This window comes from Pundamilia nyererei, unplaced genomic scaffold (assembly GCF_000239375.1).
Source record: "Pundamilia nyererei isolate P.nyererei 1_Seehausen unplaced genomic scaffold, PunNye1.0 scaffold00055, whole genome shotgun sequence".
Lineage (NCBI taxonomy): Eukaryota > Metazoa > Chordata > Actinopteri > Cichliformes > Cichlidae > Pundamilia > Pundamilia nyererei.
The window spans coordinates 1,608,339-1,624,564 of record NW_005187456.1 but is presented as its reverse complement, the minus strand read 5'-3'; the positions used below and the strand labels follow the sequence as shown (position 1 = coordinate 1,624,564).

The 16,226-nt window shown below is 43.5% G+C and overlaps 1 protein-coding gene across 18 annotated transcripts in view; it reads left to right on the top strand.

The window, feature by feature from the left end:
* Positions 1-15,040, top strand: part of mycbp2 (MYC binding protein 2) — a 61,313-nt gene extending 46,273 nt beyond the window's left edge. For 13 of the 18 annotated variants that reach the window (XM_013911030.1, XM_013911023.1, XM_013911028.1 and 10 more), the window contains 28 exons: positions 1,419-3,056; positions 3,142-3,311; positions 3,403-3,650; positions 3,734-3,901; positions 4,392-4,549; positions 4,647-4,846; positions 4,992-5,141; positions 5,225-5,385; positions 5,474-5,630; positions 5,723-5,947; positions 6,051-6,116; positions 6,273-6,512; positions 6,602-6,691; positions 6,777-6,857; positions 6,961-7,227; positions 7,865-8,148; positions 8,238-8,361; positions 8,456-8,575; positions 8,661-8,762; positions 8,856-8,984; positions 9,170-9,302; positions 9,442-9,545; positions 11,407-11,595; positions 11,680-11,787; positions 11,994-12,203; positions 12,287-12,394; positions 12,578-12,743; positions 13,600-15,040. In XM_013911030.1, the coding sequence (XP_013766484.1) occupies positions 1,419-3,056; positions 3,142-3,311; positions 3,403-3,650; positions 3,734-3,901; positions 4,392-4,549; positions 4,647-4,846; positions 4,992-5,141; positions 5,225-5,385; positions 5,474-5,630; positions 5,723-5,947; positions 6,051-6,116; positions 6,273-6,512; positions 6,602-6,691; positions 6,777-6,857; positions 6,961-7,227; positions 7,865-8,148; positions 8,238-8,361; positions 8,456-8,575; positions 8,661-8,762; positions 8,856-8,984; positions 9,170-9,302; positions 9,442-9,545; positions 11,407-11,595; positions 11,680-11,787; positions 11,994-12,203; positions 12,287-12,394; positions 12,578-12,743; positions 13,600-13,715 (5,912 nt within the window). In that variant the 3' untranslated portion in view covers positions 13,716-15,040. The remainder of the gene's footprint in view (positions 1-1,418; positions 3,057-3,141; positions 3,312-3,402; positions 3,651-3,733; positions 3,902-4,391; positions 4,550-4,646; positions 4,847-4,991; positions 5,142-5,224; positions 5,386-5,473; positions 5,631-5,722; positions 5,948-6,050; positions 6,117-6,272; positions 6,513-6,601; positions 6,692-6,776; positions 6,858-6,960; positions 7,228-7,864; positions 8,149-8,237; positions 8,362-8,455; positions 8,576-8,660; positions 8,763-8,855; positions 8,985-9,169; positions 9,303-9,441; positions 9,546-11,406; positions 11,596-11,679; positions 11,788-11,993; positions 12,204-12,286; positions 12,395-12,577; positions 12,744-13,599) is intronic. The other 5 variants (XM_013911024.1, XM_005733827.1, XM_013911038.1 and 2 more) reach the window with 3 other exon arrangements.
* The last annotated feature ends 1,186 nt before the right edge of the window (positions 15,041-16,226 follow it).

Genomic DNA, 16,226 nt, shown 5'->3' with positions numbered 1-16,226 from the left:
TGTGCACAACTTTGTCCATGACATTTACAGGGTTCTTTGTTTTTCTGTTATTCTTCTATAAGTGTTTCTACACGCCAGTCAGTTTGTCTGTCTGTTGATCCCCTCATCACTGTAACATGTTGTCCTTTTGCCACTTTCTACTCCACCTCCTTGACTCCATTGCCTCTATGCGTTCTTTCTTTTTCTCTGCGGTGGCCTCCTTGCATTCCATGTCTTGTTTGTTTACCTGCTCCACTGTTTTCCGCTGTAGATGGTTCATCATGCAGCCTTGCTTCTCGCGAACGTGTGCACAAAAGCAATGTGTCCGTGGCTGGGCATGGTACTGCTCTCTCATCTCTCGCTCTGAGGCAAAAGGGTGGGTAATCACATCATGCATCATGCCTCCCCTCAGACTGAACAGATGGTTGGTAGGAACTCAAGTCTGCTCTGTGGTGAATCGAGGGCTTTGTGCTCAACTTTTTGGGGGGGGGGATTATGTTAGTGCAAAGCTTTAAATTATGGTGCCAAATTTAAAATATTTAAAGTCTAATGGGAAGAAAATTGAGGAAAAACTGCATTTAAGACTTATTCAGTGTTGCACATGATTTTAAAGTCGGTTAGAAAAAAGGAATTTTCAAGCTGTTCATTGAATAGACATTTTTTGGATATTTGTAGTTGGTACATAATTACTTGGTTTCTGGTCAATACCAAGGCTATTTCTAGTATTATCAGGAGTGGTCCCTGAACTGGGCTGAGATTCATCTTTCATCAGTGCTTCCATTATCCAGTAACAGTCTCATTTGCAAAACATCTGGATCAGAGGTGTCAAACATTAGGGCCAGAACTGGCTCGGAAAGACGGCAATCAGGGTCAGTGCATGGCTTTGGACAATGTTATCCTACTGATAAATCATTGATTCGGCTGTTGCTGTTTATACTACGCCACAGTAATTAAGTAATGGATACTTTTTTTAATTCAGTTTTTACAATGGGTGCATAGTAAGTAGATTTAATTTTTTTTATTAGTGTTAAAGAAAATGAACAAAATCTATTCTCATTTAGAAAAACCGAGACATGTTTGAAAATTGCACCTTTTCGTATATATTAAGATATCTCAGGCATTTTAAATGTGTAGTTACACTGACACTGCCAGAAATGGTCCAGCCCGTTTAAGATCAACGTGGGCTGCATGGGCCCATGACATGAGTTTGACACCCCTGATCTAGATGGTCACATAAGTCACTAGTTTGTTTTAATAAAATGTTTCACTGCCATTTACATTAAAAGACATAACTTCTTTCACATTCCTGACATTAGCTCTCTTTTACTCTTCATTCAGTTTTTCTGTACCTTTCTTTGTTTTTCTTATTACGTTTTTGTTTTTCACTCTTACTGATACCTTTTTTGTGGTGTAACTGAGTTTTACCTGTTAATGTTTAGGTGAGCGAGGGAACCTCATGCCTGGTGCACGGCCGATGTCCCCAGCCTCCAAACACCGTCAGGAGAATCGCTCAGCCAAACAGGAGAGCCGCGGAAGTCGCTCCTCTGAGCAGAGCAGGGTCAAAACAAGTGAGGGTGGAATGACAGCTAGCGAGGCCCTTATACTGCGGTCCGACACGGCCAAACTGAGGTCTGACTCGCACAGCCGCTCCCACTCGCCCAATCACAACACACTGCAGGCTCTAAAGGCAGATGGTAGAACTTCAGGAAACCGGTCTGAGTCTCCGAATCCTGGCTCTCGCTCTTCCTCTCCCAAACAAAAAAGTATATCCACGTCAGGCAGGTCTAGCCCCTCCAGCAACTCTTCCCAGCACTCTTCTTCACCCCACCATGACAAGAATCTCCCACCTAAAGTTAGCCCTTCGTCCAAAGCCCAGCTCGATCCTCCAAGAGAGAGATCCAAATCAGACTCTTATACTCTGGACCCAGACACACTGAGAAAGAAGAAGATTCCCCTTACAGAGCCACTTAGGGGCAGATCTACCTCCCCCAAACCTAAACTGTCTCCTAAAGACCCAAATAAAGGGATGACCGGCAATGCAGAGAACCGTGTTCCCTCACCACATGTTACCCAAGAGAACTTGCACAGTGAAGTCGTGGAGGTCTGCACCTCTAGCGCGCTCCTCTCCAATGAGGATGTCAATGATGAGAATGTGGAGCTCCGTAATGCTGAAGAAGGCTCGTGTAAGGTGCACTTCAGCATCGGCAAAGCCCCTGTCGAAGAGGAACTAAAGAGCCGCTCTTCACCCAAAGTCAGCCGCAAAACCTCCAGTCGACACACGCGTTCTAAAAAGGACAAATCCGGGCCTCTGTTTAAAGGAGAGAGCACAACTAGGATCACAGAACCTGCCAAACAGGCCATGTCTCCCTCGGTGGCTGAATGTGCACGCGCAGTCTTTGCAGCGTTCCTGTGGCATGAAGGCATTGTCCATGATGCCATGGCCTGCTCCTCCTTCCTCAAGTTCAACCCAGACTTAACCAAAGAGCACGCCCCCATTCGCAGCTCCCTGGGAGGACAGGGCGCTGAGGAGAAGGAGAGCAAATTAAAGAATCGCCACTCCTTGGAGATTTCCTCTGCACTTAACATGTTTAATATTGCTCCACATGGCCCAGACATCTCCAAAATGGGCAGCATCAACAAAAACAAAGTGCTGTCTATGTTGAAGGAACCTCCGCTGCCAGAGAAGTGTGAGGATGGAAAAGGAGAGTCCATTTCCTATGAAATGACTTCCCATCCCTCTATGAGGGCAAAATCAATCTTACCATTAACACTGCAGCATTTGGTTGCATTCTGGGAGGACATTTCTATGGCCACCATCAAGGCAGCAACTCAGAACATGATCTTCCCCAGTCCGGGATCCAGTGCCATCTTAAAAAAGAAAGAGCATGAGAAAGACAGTAAAAAGGCAAAGAAGGAGAAAAAGAAAAGGGAAAAGGCAGAGGTGCGTCCAAGAGGGAATCTGTTTGGAGAGATGGCCCAACTTGCAATGGGTGGACCAGAGAAAGACACCATCTGTGAGCTGTGTGGAGAATCGCACCCTTACCCTGTCACGTACCATATGAGGCAGGCTCATCCAGGTACAGTCAGTGGTATCTTGTAACACACTTTAAATTGTAAGTCTTTTCTGTTTCTTAACGTCCCTCCTTTGTGTTATTATGGCAGGCTGTGGCCGGTATGCAGGGGGTCAGGGCTACAACAGTATTGGCCACTTCTGTGGTGGTTGGGCTGGAAACTGTGGAGACGGCGGCATAGGAGGCAGCACCTGGTACCTGGTGTGTGATCGCTGTCGGGAGAAATACCTCAGAGAGAAACAGACTGCTGCCCGGGAGAAGGTACTGTTTTTAAATCTTCCTCCTTGAATCAGCTTCTTACATCATACTGACTTCCATGAAATAAACTCCATTGTTTTCCTTTGTTTTCCAGGTGAAGCAGTCGAGGAAGAAACCTCTGCAGGTGAAGACTCCAAGGGCGCTGCCCACTATGGAGGCCCACCAGGTGATTCGGGCCAACGCATTGTTCCTACTGTCCCTCAGCAGTGCAGCTGAACCGAGCATGCTGTGCCACCACCCTCCTCGGCCTCTTCATTCCCACCTCCTCCCCAGCCTGAAGGAGGGTGTCTCAGAAGAACTCCCCAATAAAATGGGCTGCCTCTACCTACAGACACTAGCTAGGTAATTACAAGCTCAGACATAGAAAAGAAAACCTTACAGTGATGTGTTTTCATAAAGATTTGAGTCTCTTACTCTTCCTTTAGACAACACACTGAGAACTTTGGAGCCTACCAAGATGATAACCTCTTCCAAGATGAGATGAGGTATCTACGCTCAACATCTGTTCCCGCGCCCTATATTTCAGTCACCCCTGACGCCTGCCCCAATGTGTTTGAGGAACCAGAGAGCAACATGAAATCAATGCCACCCAGGTAATTGACAATGAATTCAATTTTACTTCTTTTATTTAAAAGAAGAGTTAATTGCAGCTCTGACTTCTTATTACAGAGATTTTTTTCCTTTTTTTGTTTTATATGTTAGGTTATTTGTTTCCACGTTGTTATTCATAACTGACCAACAGATGATGCAATTGTACCAATAGGCACTGTTTGCACAAGTTGTTCCCAGCTTGTTTCTCCCCTGCACATTCTGACAGCCAGCGCACTTAATTAAAAACGTCCGCCTCTGTCATCGCAAACCACATCTTAAATTGTACAAGGAAGGCTTTGTGTTTGTGTAAAGGTTTTTGTTTTTTATTGTTAACATCTATACATTCATGCGTCCCTTCCTCCCACAGCTTCAGCAGCTGCTGAACATGTCCATGTACTGTTCTGTCAGCCAACACTTCGATATTGTGTTTAAAGTACTTGAATGTCCTTAAAAATATTTAAGGGGTAACCAGCGTTTGTTTGTGTCTTTTAGTCTCGAGACCAGTCCAATCACAGACAGTGACACGGCTAAGCGGACGGTGTTTCAGAGGTCTTACTCAGTTGTCGCATCAGAATATGACAAGCAACATTCGCCCTCTCCAGCACGGGTCAAAGCTGTGCCCAGACGCAGGGTCCATAGCGGTGATGCAGGTAATCGCGTCTTGTCATTTCAAAAAGTGCTTATTGGTTCTTCCAGAGTGAGTTACAGCACCGTGTGTATAAATAAACTACTTTGTCTTCTGTACAGAAGTTGGCTCTTCCCTGTTACGTCACCCATCCCCTGAGCTATCCCGGCTGATCTCAGCCCACGGCTCCCTCAGTAAGGGTGAGAGGAACTTCCAGTGGCCCGTCCTGGCTTTTGTTATCCAGCACCATGACCTGGAGGGCCTAGAGGTGGCCATGAAGCATGCACTGAGGAAATCTGCCTGCAGGGTGTTTGCCATGGAGGTAAAGTTGTTCGAATAACACAACTCAGTCTTGCCTTAATTATTGTTTTAATTACAATATCTTGGGTTCGTAGGCAAGTATTTTAATATTACACCCATTTCTATATTATAATAAGACTAATACTTTTTTTTTATTTCCCTGTCAGGCATTCAACTGGCTTCTGTGCAATGTGATCCAGACCACCTCTCTGCATGATATTCTCTGGCATTTTGTAGCATCGCTCACGCCATCGCCATTTGAACCTGAGGATGAGGAAGACGATGAAAATAAGGGGAACAAAGAAAATTTAGAACAGGTAATGAGTTGTTTAAAGTTACGGAGGGTGATAAGAAGGTGGCTTTACTGTACTTTCTAATTATGAACATCGACTCTGCACAGGAGCGAGACCTTGGCGTTTGCGAACACCCTCTGTCTGACATTGTTATTGCTGGGGAAGCAGCTCATCCTCTGCCCCACACCTTCCACCGCCTCCTTCAGACCATCTCTGACCTCATGATGTCACTTCCCAGTGGCAGCTCACTACAGCAGATGGCACTCAGGTACAGTTTCTCTTTTGTGCCTCCTTTTGTAATTTTAGCAGCTCTGAGCTTCTGTGGGAATATAAATGATTGTGACTCTTTGTTTAAGGTGCTGGAGTCTCAAGTTCAAGCAGTCCGACCACCAGTTCCTCCACCAGAGCAATGTTTTCCATCACATCAACAATATCCTATCCAAGTCAGATGATGGAGACAGTGAGGAAAGCTTCAACATCAGCGTGCAGTCCGGATATGAAGCAATGAGCCAGGCAAGAGAGTTAACAGCGTATTTAGCAGCCAGCACCTGAGCTTACTCATCTGTCATGATTTAACTTGATAAATATGTTTGTACCTCGTACAGGATCTCTGCCTGGTCACCTGTTTGAAGGACCTGACCAGTGTAGTAGACATCAAGACATCCAGTCGCCCTGCCATGATCGGCAGCCTAACAGACGGCTCCACCGAGACCTTCTGGGAGTCTGGAGATGAAGACAAAAACAAAACCAAGAGCATCACCATCAGCTGTGTGAAAGGCATAAACGCTGTTAAGGTGTCTGTTCATGTGGACAACTCCAGGGACATTGGGGTAAGCAGGCAACGGCACAACAAGCGTTGTGGTTAAAACCTTGCTTCTGCAACAATTTCCTGATGGATTTGAGTAAAATTGTTTTTTTCCCTTATATTTACAGAACAAAGTTACTTCTGTGACATTCCTGTGTGGAAAAGCAATAGAAGACCTCTGCAGAATCAAGCAGGTATCTATAATTTAACTTGCTTCACAGTGAATGGCTCTTGTTTTCTGGGCTGCATATACAGTTTCCGTCTAAATTATTCTCCTTTTGAAATAAGGAGTAGGAAACAAACCATCAAATAACATGGCAGTTCTCTACCTTTCTGCGATTCTGTCACAGGCTGACCTCGACTCGCGTCACATGGGCTGGGTGACGAGTGAGCTTCCTGGAGGGGATCATCATGTGATCAAGGTGGAATTGAAAGGTCCTGAAAACACCCTGAGAGTACGTCAGGTGAAGGTCCTCGGTTGGAAAGACGGCGAAGCCATCAAGATACCCGGACAAATCTCAGCCAGCATGGCCCAGCAGAAGAACTGTGAAGCTGAGACTCTCAGAGTTTTCCGCTTAATTACCTCACAGGTCTGCTCATCTGCCTTTTCCACATACCTGCAATTAGCTCTAAACTCTTGTAAGCGTTTCTCTTTCTTAAACTTTGTTTGTAAATGTAGGTGTTTGGAAAACTAATCTGTGGAGATGCAGAGCCAACTCCAGAGCAGGAGGAGAAAAACCTGCTTTCATCTCCAGAGGGAGAAGACAAGGTCAGCACTTTAGTTATTTAACTGTTTGTTTAGTGACCTCAAACCTGATGTTTTATACGTGCTCATCTTGCATTTCTGTGAACAGGCACCCTCTGACGCTGACCTCAAGGAGCACATGGTGGGAATCATTTTTAGCAGGAGCAAACTGACCAACCTGCAGAAACAGGTCAATAGCAATTTCACTTTAAACCGTTAAACAGTGAAATTCCGTTGTCATTTCATGGAAATATTACTTCCGTCAGCTAACCTCAGTGGTGTGACATTTTCAGGTTTGTGCACACATCGTTCAAGCCATCCGCATGGAGGCAACGCGTGTGAGAGAGGAGTGGGAACACGCCATCTCCAGCAAAGAGAACGCCAACTCTCAGCCCAGCGACGATGACGCCTCCTCTGACGCCTACTGCTTTGAGCTCCTGTCCATGGTCCTGGCTCTGAGCGGCTCCAACGTCGGCCGCCAGTACCTGGCCCAGCAGCTCACGCTCATGCAGGACCTGTTTTCTCTGCTGCACACAGCTTCTCCAAGAGTACAGAGACAGGTGGGAGAGGATGTAAACAAAACAAGAAAAACCTTTCAGTTTAATGATCAGAGGAAACTTGTGCGGCTTTCTTGTAAACACATTTACATCAGCATCGATTGTGTATTGATTACACTTCCTTCCTCATTACATTCTGAGTATTTTGAAAGCTGCTTAGTGTAGTTAGTTTTAAGTTTGGCAGCTTGGACAGTTCCTGTTGTTTTGCTGCCACCTTCTGGCACTCAGTGGAATTACATGATTTGGCAGTGTGATTGTTCATCACTGTTGAACTATTTACAGATAATATTGGGACCCATCTAATTATTCCTCATGAGTGCTTTTAGGGTTTACAAAAACAAAAAACTTAAAAAAAAAACTACTGTGGTTTAATTTTTGTGTTAAATGTTGACGATAAAAAAGATTTTCAGTTGACTTAATCGCTCACTGTTGGCAACGGTGTGGTGAAGAAATCAGATGAAGATCCAACTAGAACAAAGACGTCTATAAATTCTGTCTTTAAATGACTGTAAATTTTGGTGTAGAGCCACTTTTTCATAAAAGGTTTTAAGATATTTGTGTTTTACAGATATTTATGTAAATACCTTGTGAGCCTGTTGAAAGTATAATCTTGCTTACCATCTGATTGGCTACTTCTCAGGTGACTTCACTGCTTAGACGTGTCCTGCCGGAGGTGACGCCTGTGCGTCTTGCTAGCATCATTGGGGTGAAGGCTCTGCCACCGGCAGACATCAGTGACATCATTCACTCCACAGAGAAAGGTGACTGGAACAAGCTCGGCATCTTGGACATGTTCCTGGGCTGTATCGCAAAAGCCCTCACTGTGCAGCTGAAAGCCAAAGGCACCACGATCTCTGGTGCAGCCGGAATGACGGCAGGAAAAGGGGTCACCACAGTCACGCTTCCAATGATCTTTAACTCCAGGTAAGGCTCTGTCTTTTTTAAAATTTGGGATGCTTGAGATTTCCTGAGGTGTAGTTCCTGGAAAATGACAGCTGTGTTATATTCTTAAGCATGTCGCCCCCTCCTGTTATGCTCAGCTATATCCGCAGAGGGGAGAGCCACTGGTGGATGAAAGGCTCCACTCCTCCACAGATTGCGGAGATCATCATAAAGCTGGTTAAAGACATGGCAGCTGTAAGTTTTTGCTGACTTTTTAAGCCATCTCTTGTTTCACGCTGTGTTAAATTTCTTATGTGGTAAAATGACCTCTACATTACCTCTTTATTAGGGGCACCTTTCAGACGCTTGGTCCAGAGTTACCAAAAATGCAATAGCCGAGACCATCATAGCACTGACCAAAATGGAGGAGGAGCATAGGTCTCCTGTACGCTGTATTGCAACCACAAGGGTATGAAAAATTTGTCATACGCAATTACATAACCTTAAAAATATTGTGTATTTATTATATATCACGTTCCTTTGCTGTTACCTAGCTCTGGCTGGCCTTGGCATCACTGTGTGTGCTGGACCAAGATCATGTAGACAGGCTGTCCTCTGGTCGCTGGATGGGCAAAGATGGCCAGCAGAAGCAGATGGTGAGAAAAAGCTTAAAGCTACACTGTATGGCAAATTATTAAAGACAGATCATCAAAAGAGTAATTATTCATTTACTCGTCTTGTGTCTGCAGCCCATGTGTGACAACCATGATGATGGTGAGACAGCAGCCATCATCCTGTGTAACATATGTGGGAACCTTTGCACTGACTGTGACCGCTTCCTCCACCTGCACAGACGCACACGCTCTCACCAGAGACAGGTGAGGTTTAATTTATTACTAGAGACAAATAAAAACAAATTAAACGATATTAAGTAGCCACTCAGGTGGGGAGCTTTAAGTATAATTATTAAGTATAATTTATTACTCAATATTTCACAAGCAGTTGAGGCACTGGACATAATTTTTCCTGCAGCGTACAATCAATCATTTTTAATGTGTTTTAGGTGTTTAAAGAGGAAGAGGAGGCCATAAAGGTGGATCTTCATGAAGGCTGTGGGAGGACCAAGCTGTTCTGGCTCATGGCTCTGGCTGACTCAAAGACTATGAAGGCCATGGTGGAGTTCAGAGAGCACACAGGTAACACTAAAATGGGCTTTGTTGGGTAACATTGCATACATATGGCCATATCAGTAAGCTGATAAAATGACTTCTACTGAAGCTGCATTTTCAGGGCTTTCATCTATTCCTATTTTGACCAAGCCTAATATTTTTGTAGGTAAACCAACGTCCAGCAGCTCAGATGCCTGCAGGTTCTGTGGCACGAGAAATGGGACCGAGCTGTCTGCAGTGGGTAGCGTCTGCTCAGATCCAGACTGCCAGGTACCACGCTTGATCTATGGCATGAAACATTTCAGACCAGTTCCTGGTCTTTCAGGAACTGTACTAAACTGGTTCAAAACATACTTAGAAAACAGGAAATACTTTGTATCAATAGGTAACTTCACATCTGAGCAGACAAGTATCACATGTGGAGTTCCCCAAGGTTCCATCTTGGGACCCCTTCTGTTTAACATCTACATGCTCCCACTGGCACAGATTATAAACAACAACAAAATAAACTATCATAGCTATGCAGATGACACACAAATATATATCACAATGTCACCAGGAGACCGAGGCCCTGTACAGGCTCTTGGTAAATGCATTGAGGAAATTAATGACTGGTTGTGCCACAATTTTCTCCAGCTAAACAAAAACAAAACTGAGGTAATAGTCTTTGGCGCCAAAGAAAAACGATTACAGGTCACCAGAGAACTTCAATCTATACATCTAAAAACCACAAACCAGGCGAGAAATTTGGGTGTAGTGATGGATGCAGACCTAAACTTAGAAAAACACATTAAGACAATAACAAAGTCAGCTTACTATCACCTCAAGAATATATCAAGGATAAAAGATCTGATGTCTCAACAAGACCTGGAAAAACTAGTCCATGCATTCATCTTTAGTAGGCTTGATTACTGTAACAGCATCTTTACAGGTCTACCTAAAAAATCAGTCAGACAACTACAGCTCATTCAGAACTCTGCTGCTCGAGTCCTCACTAAGACCAAAAAAGTGGACCACATCAGTCCAGCTCTGAGGTCTTTACACTGGCTGCCTGTCCGTCAGAGGATAGACTTTAAAGTTCTGATGCTGGTCTATAAAGCTCTGAATGGTTTAGGACCAAAATACATCAGTGACCTCCTGACCCAGTATGAACCTTCCAGATCCCTCAGGTCATCTGGATCCGGTCTTTTATCAGTTCCCAGAGTCAGAACCAGACACGGAGAAGCTGCATTCAGCTTTTATGCTCCTTATATCTGGAACAAACTCCCAGAAAGCCTCAGATCAGCTGAAACACTCAGTTTATTTAAATCCAGGTTGAAGACTCACCTGTTCTCAGCTGCATTTGAATAAAGCACCAAATCCACACTTTTAAGCTTAAATTTCAAAACTTACATTTAACTACTGATTTTATCTGTTTTGATTTTATATACTGTTGTTTGTTTGTTTGTTTGTTAATTAGTTAGTTAGTTAGTTCGCTTGTTTTAATCAATCTTAAATCATGCTTTTTATTTGTTCTTGTTTCTAATGTCTCTGTAAAGCACTTTGAATCACCTTGTTGTTGAATTGTGCTATACAAATAAACTTGCCTTGCCTTGCCTTGCCTTGAAATCTCAGTGTCAGGGGTTTATTAAAACTGTGAGCACCTGGTTTAGTTTCAATAAAAAATTGTTATAGAATATTTTCAATGTCATAAACCTGAGCTGCACCTAAAGGGTTCTCAGTTGTGTCTAAAAGCCTTATCTGGAGTGAGCCGAGCAAATACTGGGTGAGGAGTCTGAGAGAGCTGATGCACACTTTGGAGGTGATGTTGAACTCTGCGGAAAAGTTGAGAACAGGCAAACAGCAAAGTTTCATCAAATTTAACTTTGTAGTTTTTGCAGAAACTTGCTGACAACCAAACAAAACATTTAAGCTTCAGAGCTGATTTCCTTTTTAAAATTTTAAGATGAGAAATGAGCCTTGAAAAATCCCTTCACCCTAGTTTTAGTGTAATTTTGTGTGTTTTCTATTTATGTTACAAATAAATAGAAAAATCGTAGAAATAAATCAGCTAAGCTTAGCCCAGGCTGAATTTTAGATATTTTGTGCTGTACTTCCTAACACTAACCAACTCTTTCCTGTGGCCACTCAGGAGTACGCTAAACTGGCGTGCAGTAAGACTCATCCCTGTGGACACCCTTGTGGAGGAGTCAAAAACGAGGACAGCTGCCTTCCATGTCTGCACGGCTGTGACAAGAACACGGGCTGCCTGAAACAGGATGCGGATGACATGTGTATGATCTGCTTCACTGAAGCCCTGTCTGCTGCTCCTGCTATACAGGTAGCTCTTTGTTCGTTAAAAGCGTCACATCGGGATTTAAATTTGTTCTCCTGTTTAATGTTTAACTTTTTGATCCGTTTCCAGCTGGACTGCACTCACGTGTTCCACCTTCAGTGCACTCGGCGTGTTCTTGAAAATCGCTGGCTGGGGCCTCGGATCACATTCGGGTTCATGTTATGTCCCATTTGCAAGGTAAAATGCTACTTGACCCTCTCTGACTTACGGGAAGACAAAGGGACTGGACTATTTTCACCACACCTAAATTTTGATTGACTCAAGTTTAAGTGCTTTGTTGAAAAAGCGTTTGCCTCCCATACTGCGACTGCTTTTGTTCATTATCGTTTTAGCATGTGAAGTAAACCCAACACTTGCTGGCCTGTTTGTCTCGTTGTTTGCAGAACAAAATCAATCACTCTGTGATCAAGGACCTGCTCGATCCCATTAAGGAGCTATATGAGGATGTGAGGAGGAAGGCTCTGATGAGGCTCGAGTACGAGGGTCTGCACAAGAGTGAGGCAATAACCACACCAGGGGCACGCTTTCACAATGACCCTGCAGGCTTTGCCATGAACAGATATGCATACTATGTTTGCTACAAGTGCAAGAAGGTACCACCTGGATGAAAAACCCAGTATATTTTAGTGGAACTGTGTTATAAGGATGGAGAATAAATGACGCTTTTCTTTTCCAGGCATATTTTGGGGGAGAGGCTCGCTGCGATGCAGAGGCAGGACAGGGAGACGACTACGACCCCAGTGAACTGATCTGTGGAGCATGCTCAGATGTGTCCAGGGCTCAGGTGGGAAATGTGTCTGCGAGGAGCACTTTAAATGAATAATATGACATCTGTAGAACTAACTGACCTATATGTTGTTAAGTGAATAACAATAAAGAAAGAAAGCCAAACCTTTCCTTAAAAATGGTTCTCATCTGTCCTTGAAAAGCAAAATATAACCCCAGCCCTTTTGTCTCCTTTCATCAGATGTGCTCCAAGCATGGAACAGACTTCCTTGAGTATAAATGCCGGTACTGCTGCTCTGTGGCTGTTTTCTTCTGCTTTGGCACCACACACTTCTGTAATGCCTGCCATGATGACTTCCAGAGGATGACCAGCGTCCCCAAAGAGGAATTGCCCCATTGTCCTGCAGGTGCTTAACAATTCCTATGTATTTTGTCATCATGTTATCAGCAATTGGCCACAAATTTGACATTTTGACCGTTGCAATCTTAGCTTTTGGAACCATTTATGCATTAGATTGTGAAGTTTGTGAAGGCACTTGCAAGTTTGCTTATTAAGGTGAAGCATCCACTTGTTTCAGCATCTGCTTGTCACTCAGAGTATACATGCCTCCTACTAAGGGATAACTTTAGTACAATTTTAATGAGTGGGTTATGAAAACAAAAACAGTTCCTGTTCAGATGGTATGAAAGAGGAACATCAAAAACCAAAACTGTTTATTGTGGCACACTTCTCTTAACATGCAGGTCTGTGTGTTTCCACTTGTATTTGGAGTCAACTTCACGTGTTCATTTGAGAAACTGCAGTAGCCACGGCTTGGCTTAATCTTTAACCCTGGAAGTTGCTACTTAATAACAAATGACTGAAACTTGGTCACCTTGGTTACGGTGTACAGAGCCACTGTCTTTGAGGAGTTTAGATCAGTGAGAGTGTCTGCTGTAACCTGATCACACTGCTCGAAAGACGCAGCTGACCTTTTGCTGCTCCTGTGTTTGCATCTCCCATTCCAGTTGTTGCTGTTGTTGTTGTCGTCTACAGTATCTGCAGTTTTTACAGATACTAAAGAACAAAGGAAGGTTTTGTGACAGGCCTATTTGAGAAACATGATGTTCTTACATCTGTATAACTCTAGGATGACAAAATATTTTCGACATCCTGTCCTACGCTCCCTGCACCTGCCCAGAGTACAGTAGCTTGATCTCTTTTTGTATTTGCCTACCAGGAGGTTTAATGCTAATGTGTAAACGTTGTCCTCTCTGTCACAGGGCCTAAAGGCAAGCAGCTGGAAGGCACTGAATGCCCTTTGCATGTAGTCCACCCACCAACGGGGGAAGAGTTTGCTCTTGGCTGCGGGGTGTGCAGGAACGCCCACACCTTCTAAACAACAAGACTTTTTCTGAAAACCAGTTTGTCTACTGTGATTTCTGGCTGCTGCTGCTGAAGCTCAGCCGTCAAGTTTGGCTCTTGCATTGCCAAGACTCCTGGACACTGGACCAGGTTTCTGCTCTACGCCGAGAGTCCTCAGGTCTGCTCTTTCACCACCGTCAGTATCCTTGGATCCGCTGCGACCGCGAGCAGTAACTCGTTTGGGTTCAGAGTGACCTGAATGGGTGAGGGGAGGGAGGGAGGGGGACAAAAGAACAATTGAATTAAAAAGAAAAAAAAAAGAAGAAAAAAATAAATTTCTTGTGACGTGTTTGCATGCGGCCGTTGTATTCCCTCGGCTTCTATAGACGTTGCACACCTCCTGATCACTCAAGTGTATCAATACAAGTTTAAACATTGAATATGAATTAATTTGCATATAGACAACTGTGGATCAGCGTGGGTCTGAAAAAAAGTTGAAAAAAAGAAAATATGGAGCAGGCCGTGTTTCCAGCTTCCTAACTATAAATTTAAAATATTGTTGTATGTAAACTTTTTCGTAAACTTGTACAGTATTCTCCGCTGTCAAGTGCATCATGGGTTGACAGAAGAAGAAGAAAAAAAGGAGTTGAGTTGATGGATAAGACTGTTAAGAACATTATGTTTGGGAGGAAAATAGTGTACGATTTATCTAATCTTGTATATAATGATACTATTCAAAAATAGCTGTATTCCGAAGTTGCTACTCTTCACTTCAGTTTTGTTTGATATTCTGGGTTATGTTTTGAGCCAGAACTTTTAATGAAGTGCAATACTGGGTGTGCCTCCTATTTTGCAGCTGTTTAACCTATGGAATGTATGTCAATAAAGCCACTGTACATTTTTATACAGTAGACGGTCGTAATTTTCCCCCCTCTTCTAAATGTCACATCTCTTCTGTTGTCTGGAAATGAGAAGATGGGTCCTGGCGGCTGCAGTGAACGATGGTGGATGTAAATCCTGGTTGTAATTTTTAAAAAAAAGAAAGGATAAATTTATATTAAGACATGAAAAACCCCTCTCACAGTATGACTGACTACAGCTGGATGATTTGAGGGTGCCAGTCTTCACACCAAATAAAATATTGCACCTGTAATGCTTTTCCCTATTAGGAGGCAGGGGTAATGGGAGGGAGAGGGGAGGTCAGGGGGGTGGAGTATGGAAACAAAGCAGCTGCTGTTTAAATTTAAAAAAAAAAAAAAAAAAAAAAAAAAGCTTCATACTTGTGAATCTGCTCTGTAATATCTGTGGTGGATGGAGTCAAATGGTAATAAACCAGGTTCTTTGTTTTCGCAAAGTAAACACCGTGTCATCCGTTAATGAGTGGTCACATTTCTGTATTCACGACTCAGAGGAAAAGCTAAAACATCGGTGCAAATGAAGAGAGGGGAAACTGTAAAAGAATGAGTTATCCTATCATAGAGTCAGAATGTTAGGTTTGTCATACTGACTATAATAGTGTGACGGTTGAAAGATTTAGTCTTTGAGCAGCATTAAATAACACACCTTTAATCCATTTCAAAAGGTTTAGCTGTGTGTTTCCAGACTTGCACCTTAAGTGCTGAATTCACATTAACTAATGAAGCACACTAACTTTTTCTTATTTTAACCTGTTGAAGTTTCTTGGGCACATGTGCAGTAAAAAGGTGCATGTAAGTCTGTGCACTGCTGGAAGATGAGTAAGAGACTGGCACCATGCATAGGTTGCAGGTCTGTTGCAGAGCCCCTCTCAGTATGGCGTCCCTGGTGTTTATTGCTGACAGGAGTAGCAGGATGAATTCTACTGTGTGCAGGGCTGTACTCTGACCAGACTGGAACTTTTCTTTGGTCTTCCTCTTTTCCTCCTGTCTGGCAGCTCCATTTTCAACCTCCTTTGTCCAATATATCCACTCTCCAAGAAGGAATTGTGGATATATTGCTTCACTACACGTCTCCAGCTGAGCTGTCCCTCTGACACACTCATTTCTAATGAAGTGAAAATCTAAGCGTCTCTTTCACCTCAACCTCCTTTTTGTTAATACCAGCAAGTCCAAACCATCTTGTAAACATTCCCTTTGCAGTTATCCGCCCTCTCTCTTCTTCACCTCTTTTGTGCACTGGCCATTGCTTTGGATGGTTGTACACAGTCATTTAAAATCCTCTTCTTGCTAGCTCCACTGTTTCTCCTCTCCCTCTTATTAACACACATGCAATCTGTAGTCTTCTACTAGCTTTCACCCCCTCTTCCCTCCAGAGCATACCTCCACCTCAGGGCTCTCTTCCACCTGTTCCCTAAACATCAGTCTCTGGTTAACCTATCACTATTGCCAACAAGAAGGGGGTCAGAGCAGACCCCTGATTTAATCCCACCTCACCACTTTGTCACTATCATCGTGCATTTTAGATGGATTTTGTTATTTTAGTTGTAGTTTGTCTCCCTCTCTGTCTCTGGAACAGTATTACTGTATTCAAAAACATAATCTTCTCAAACAAGCAGTATTATATTTTG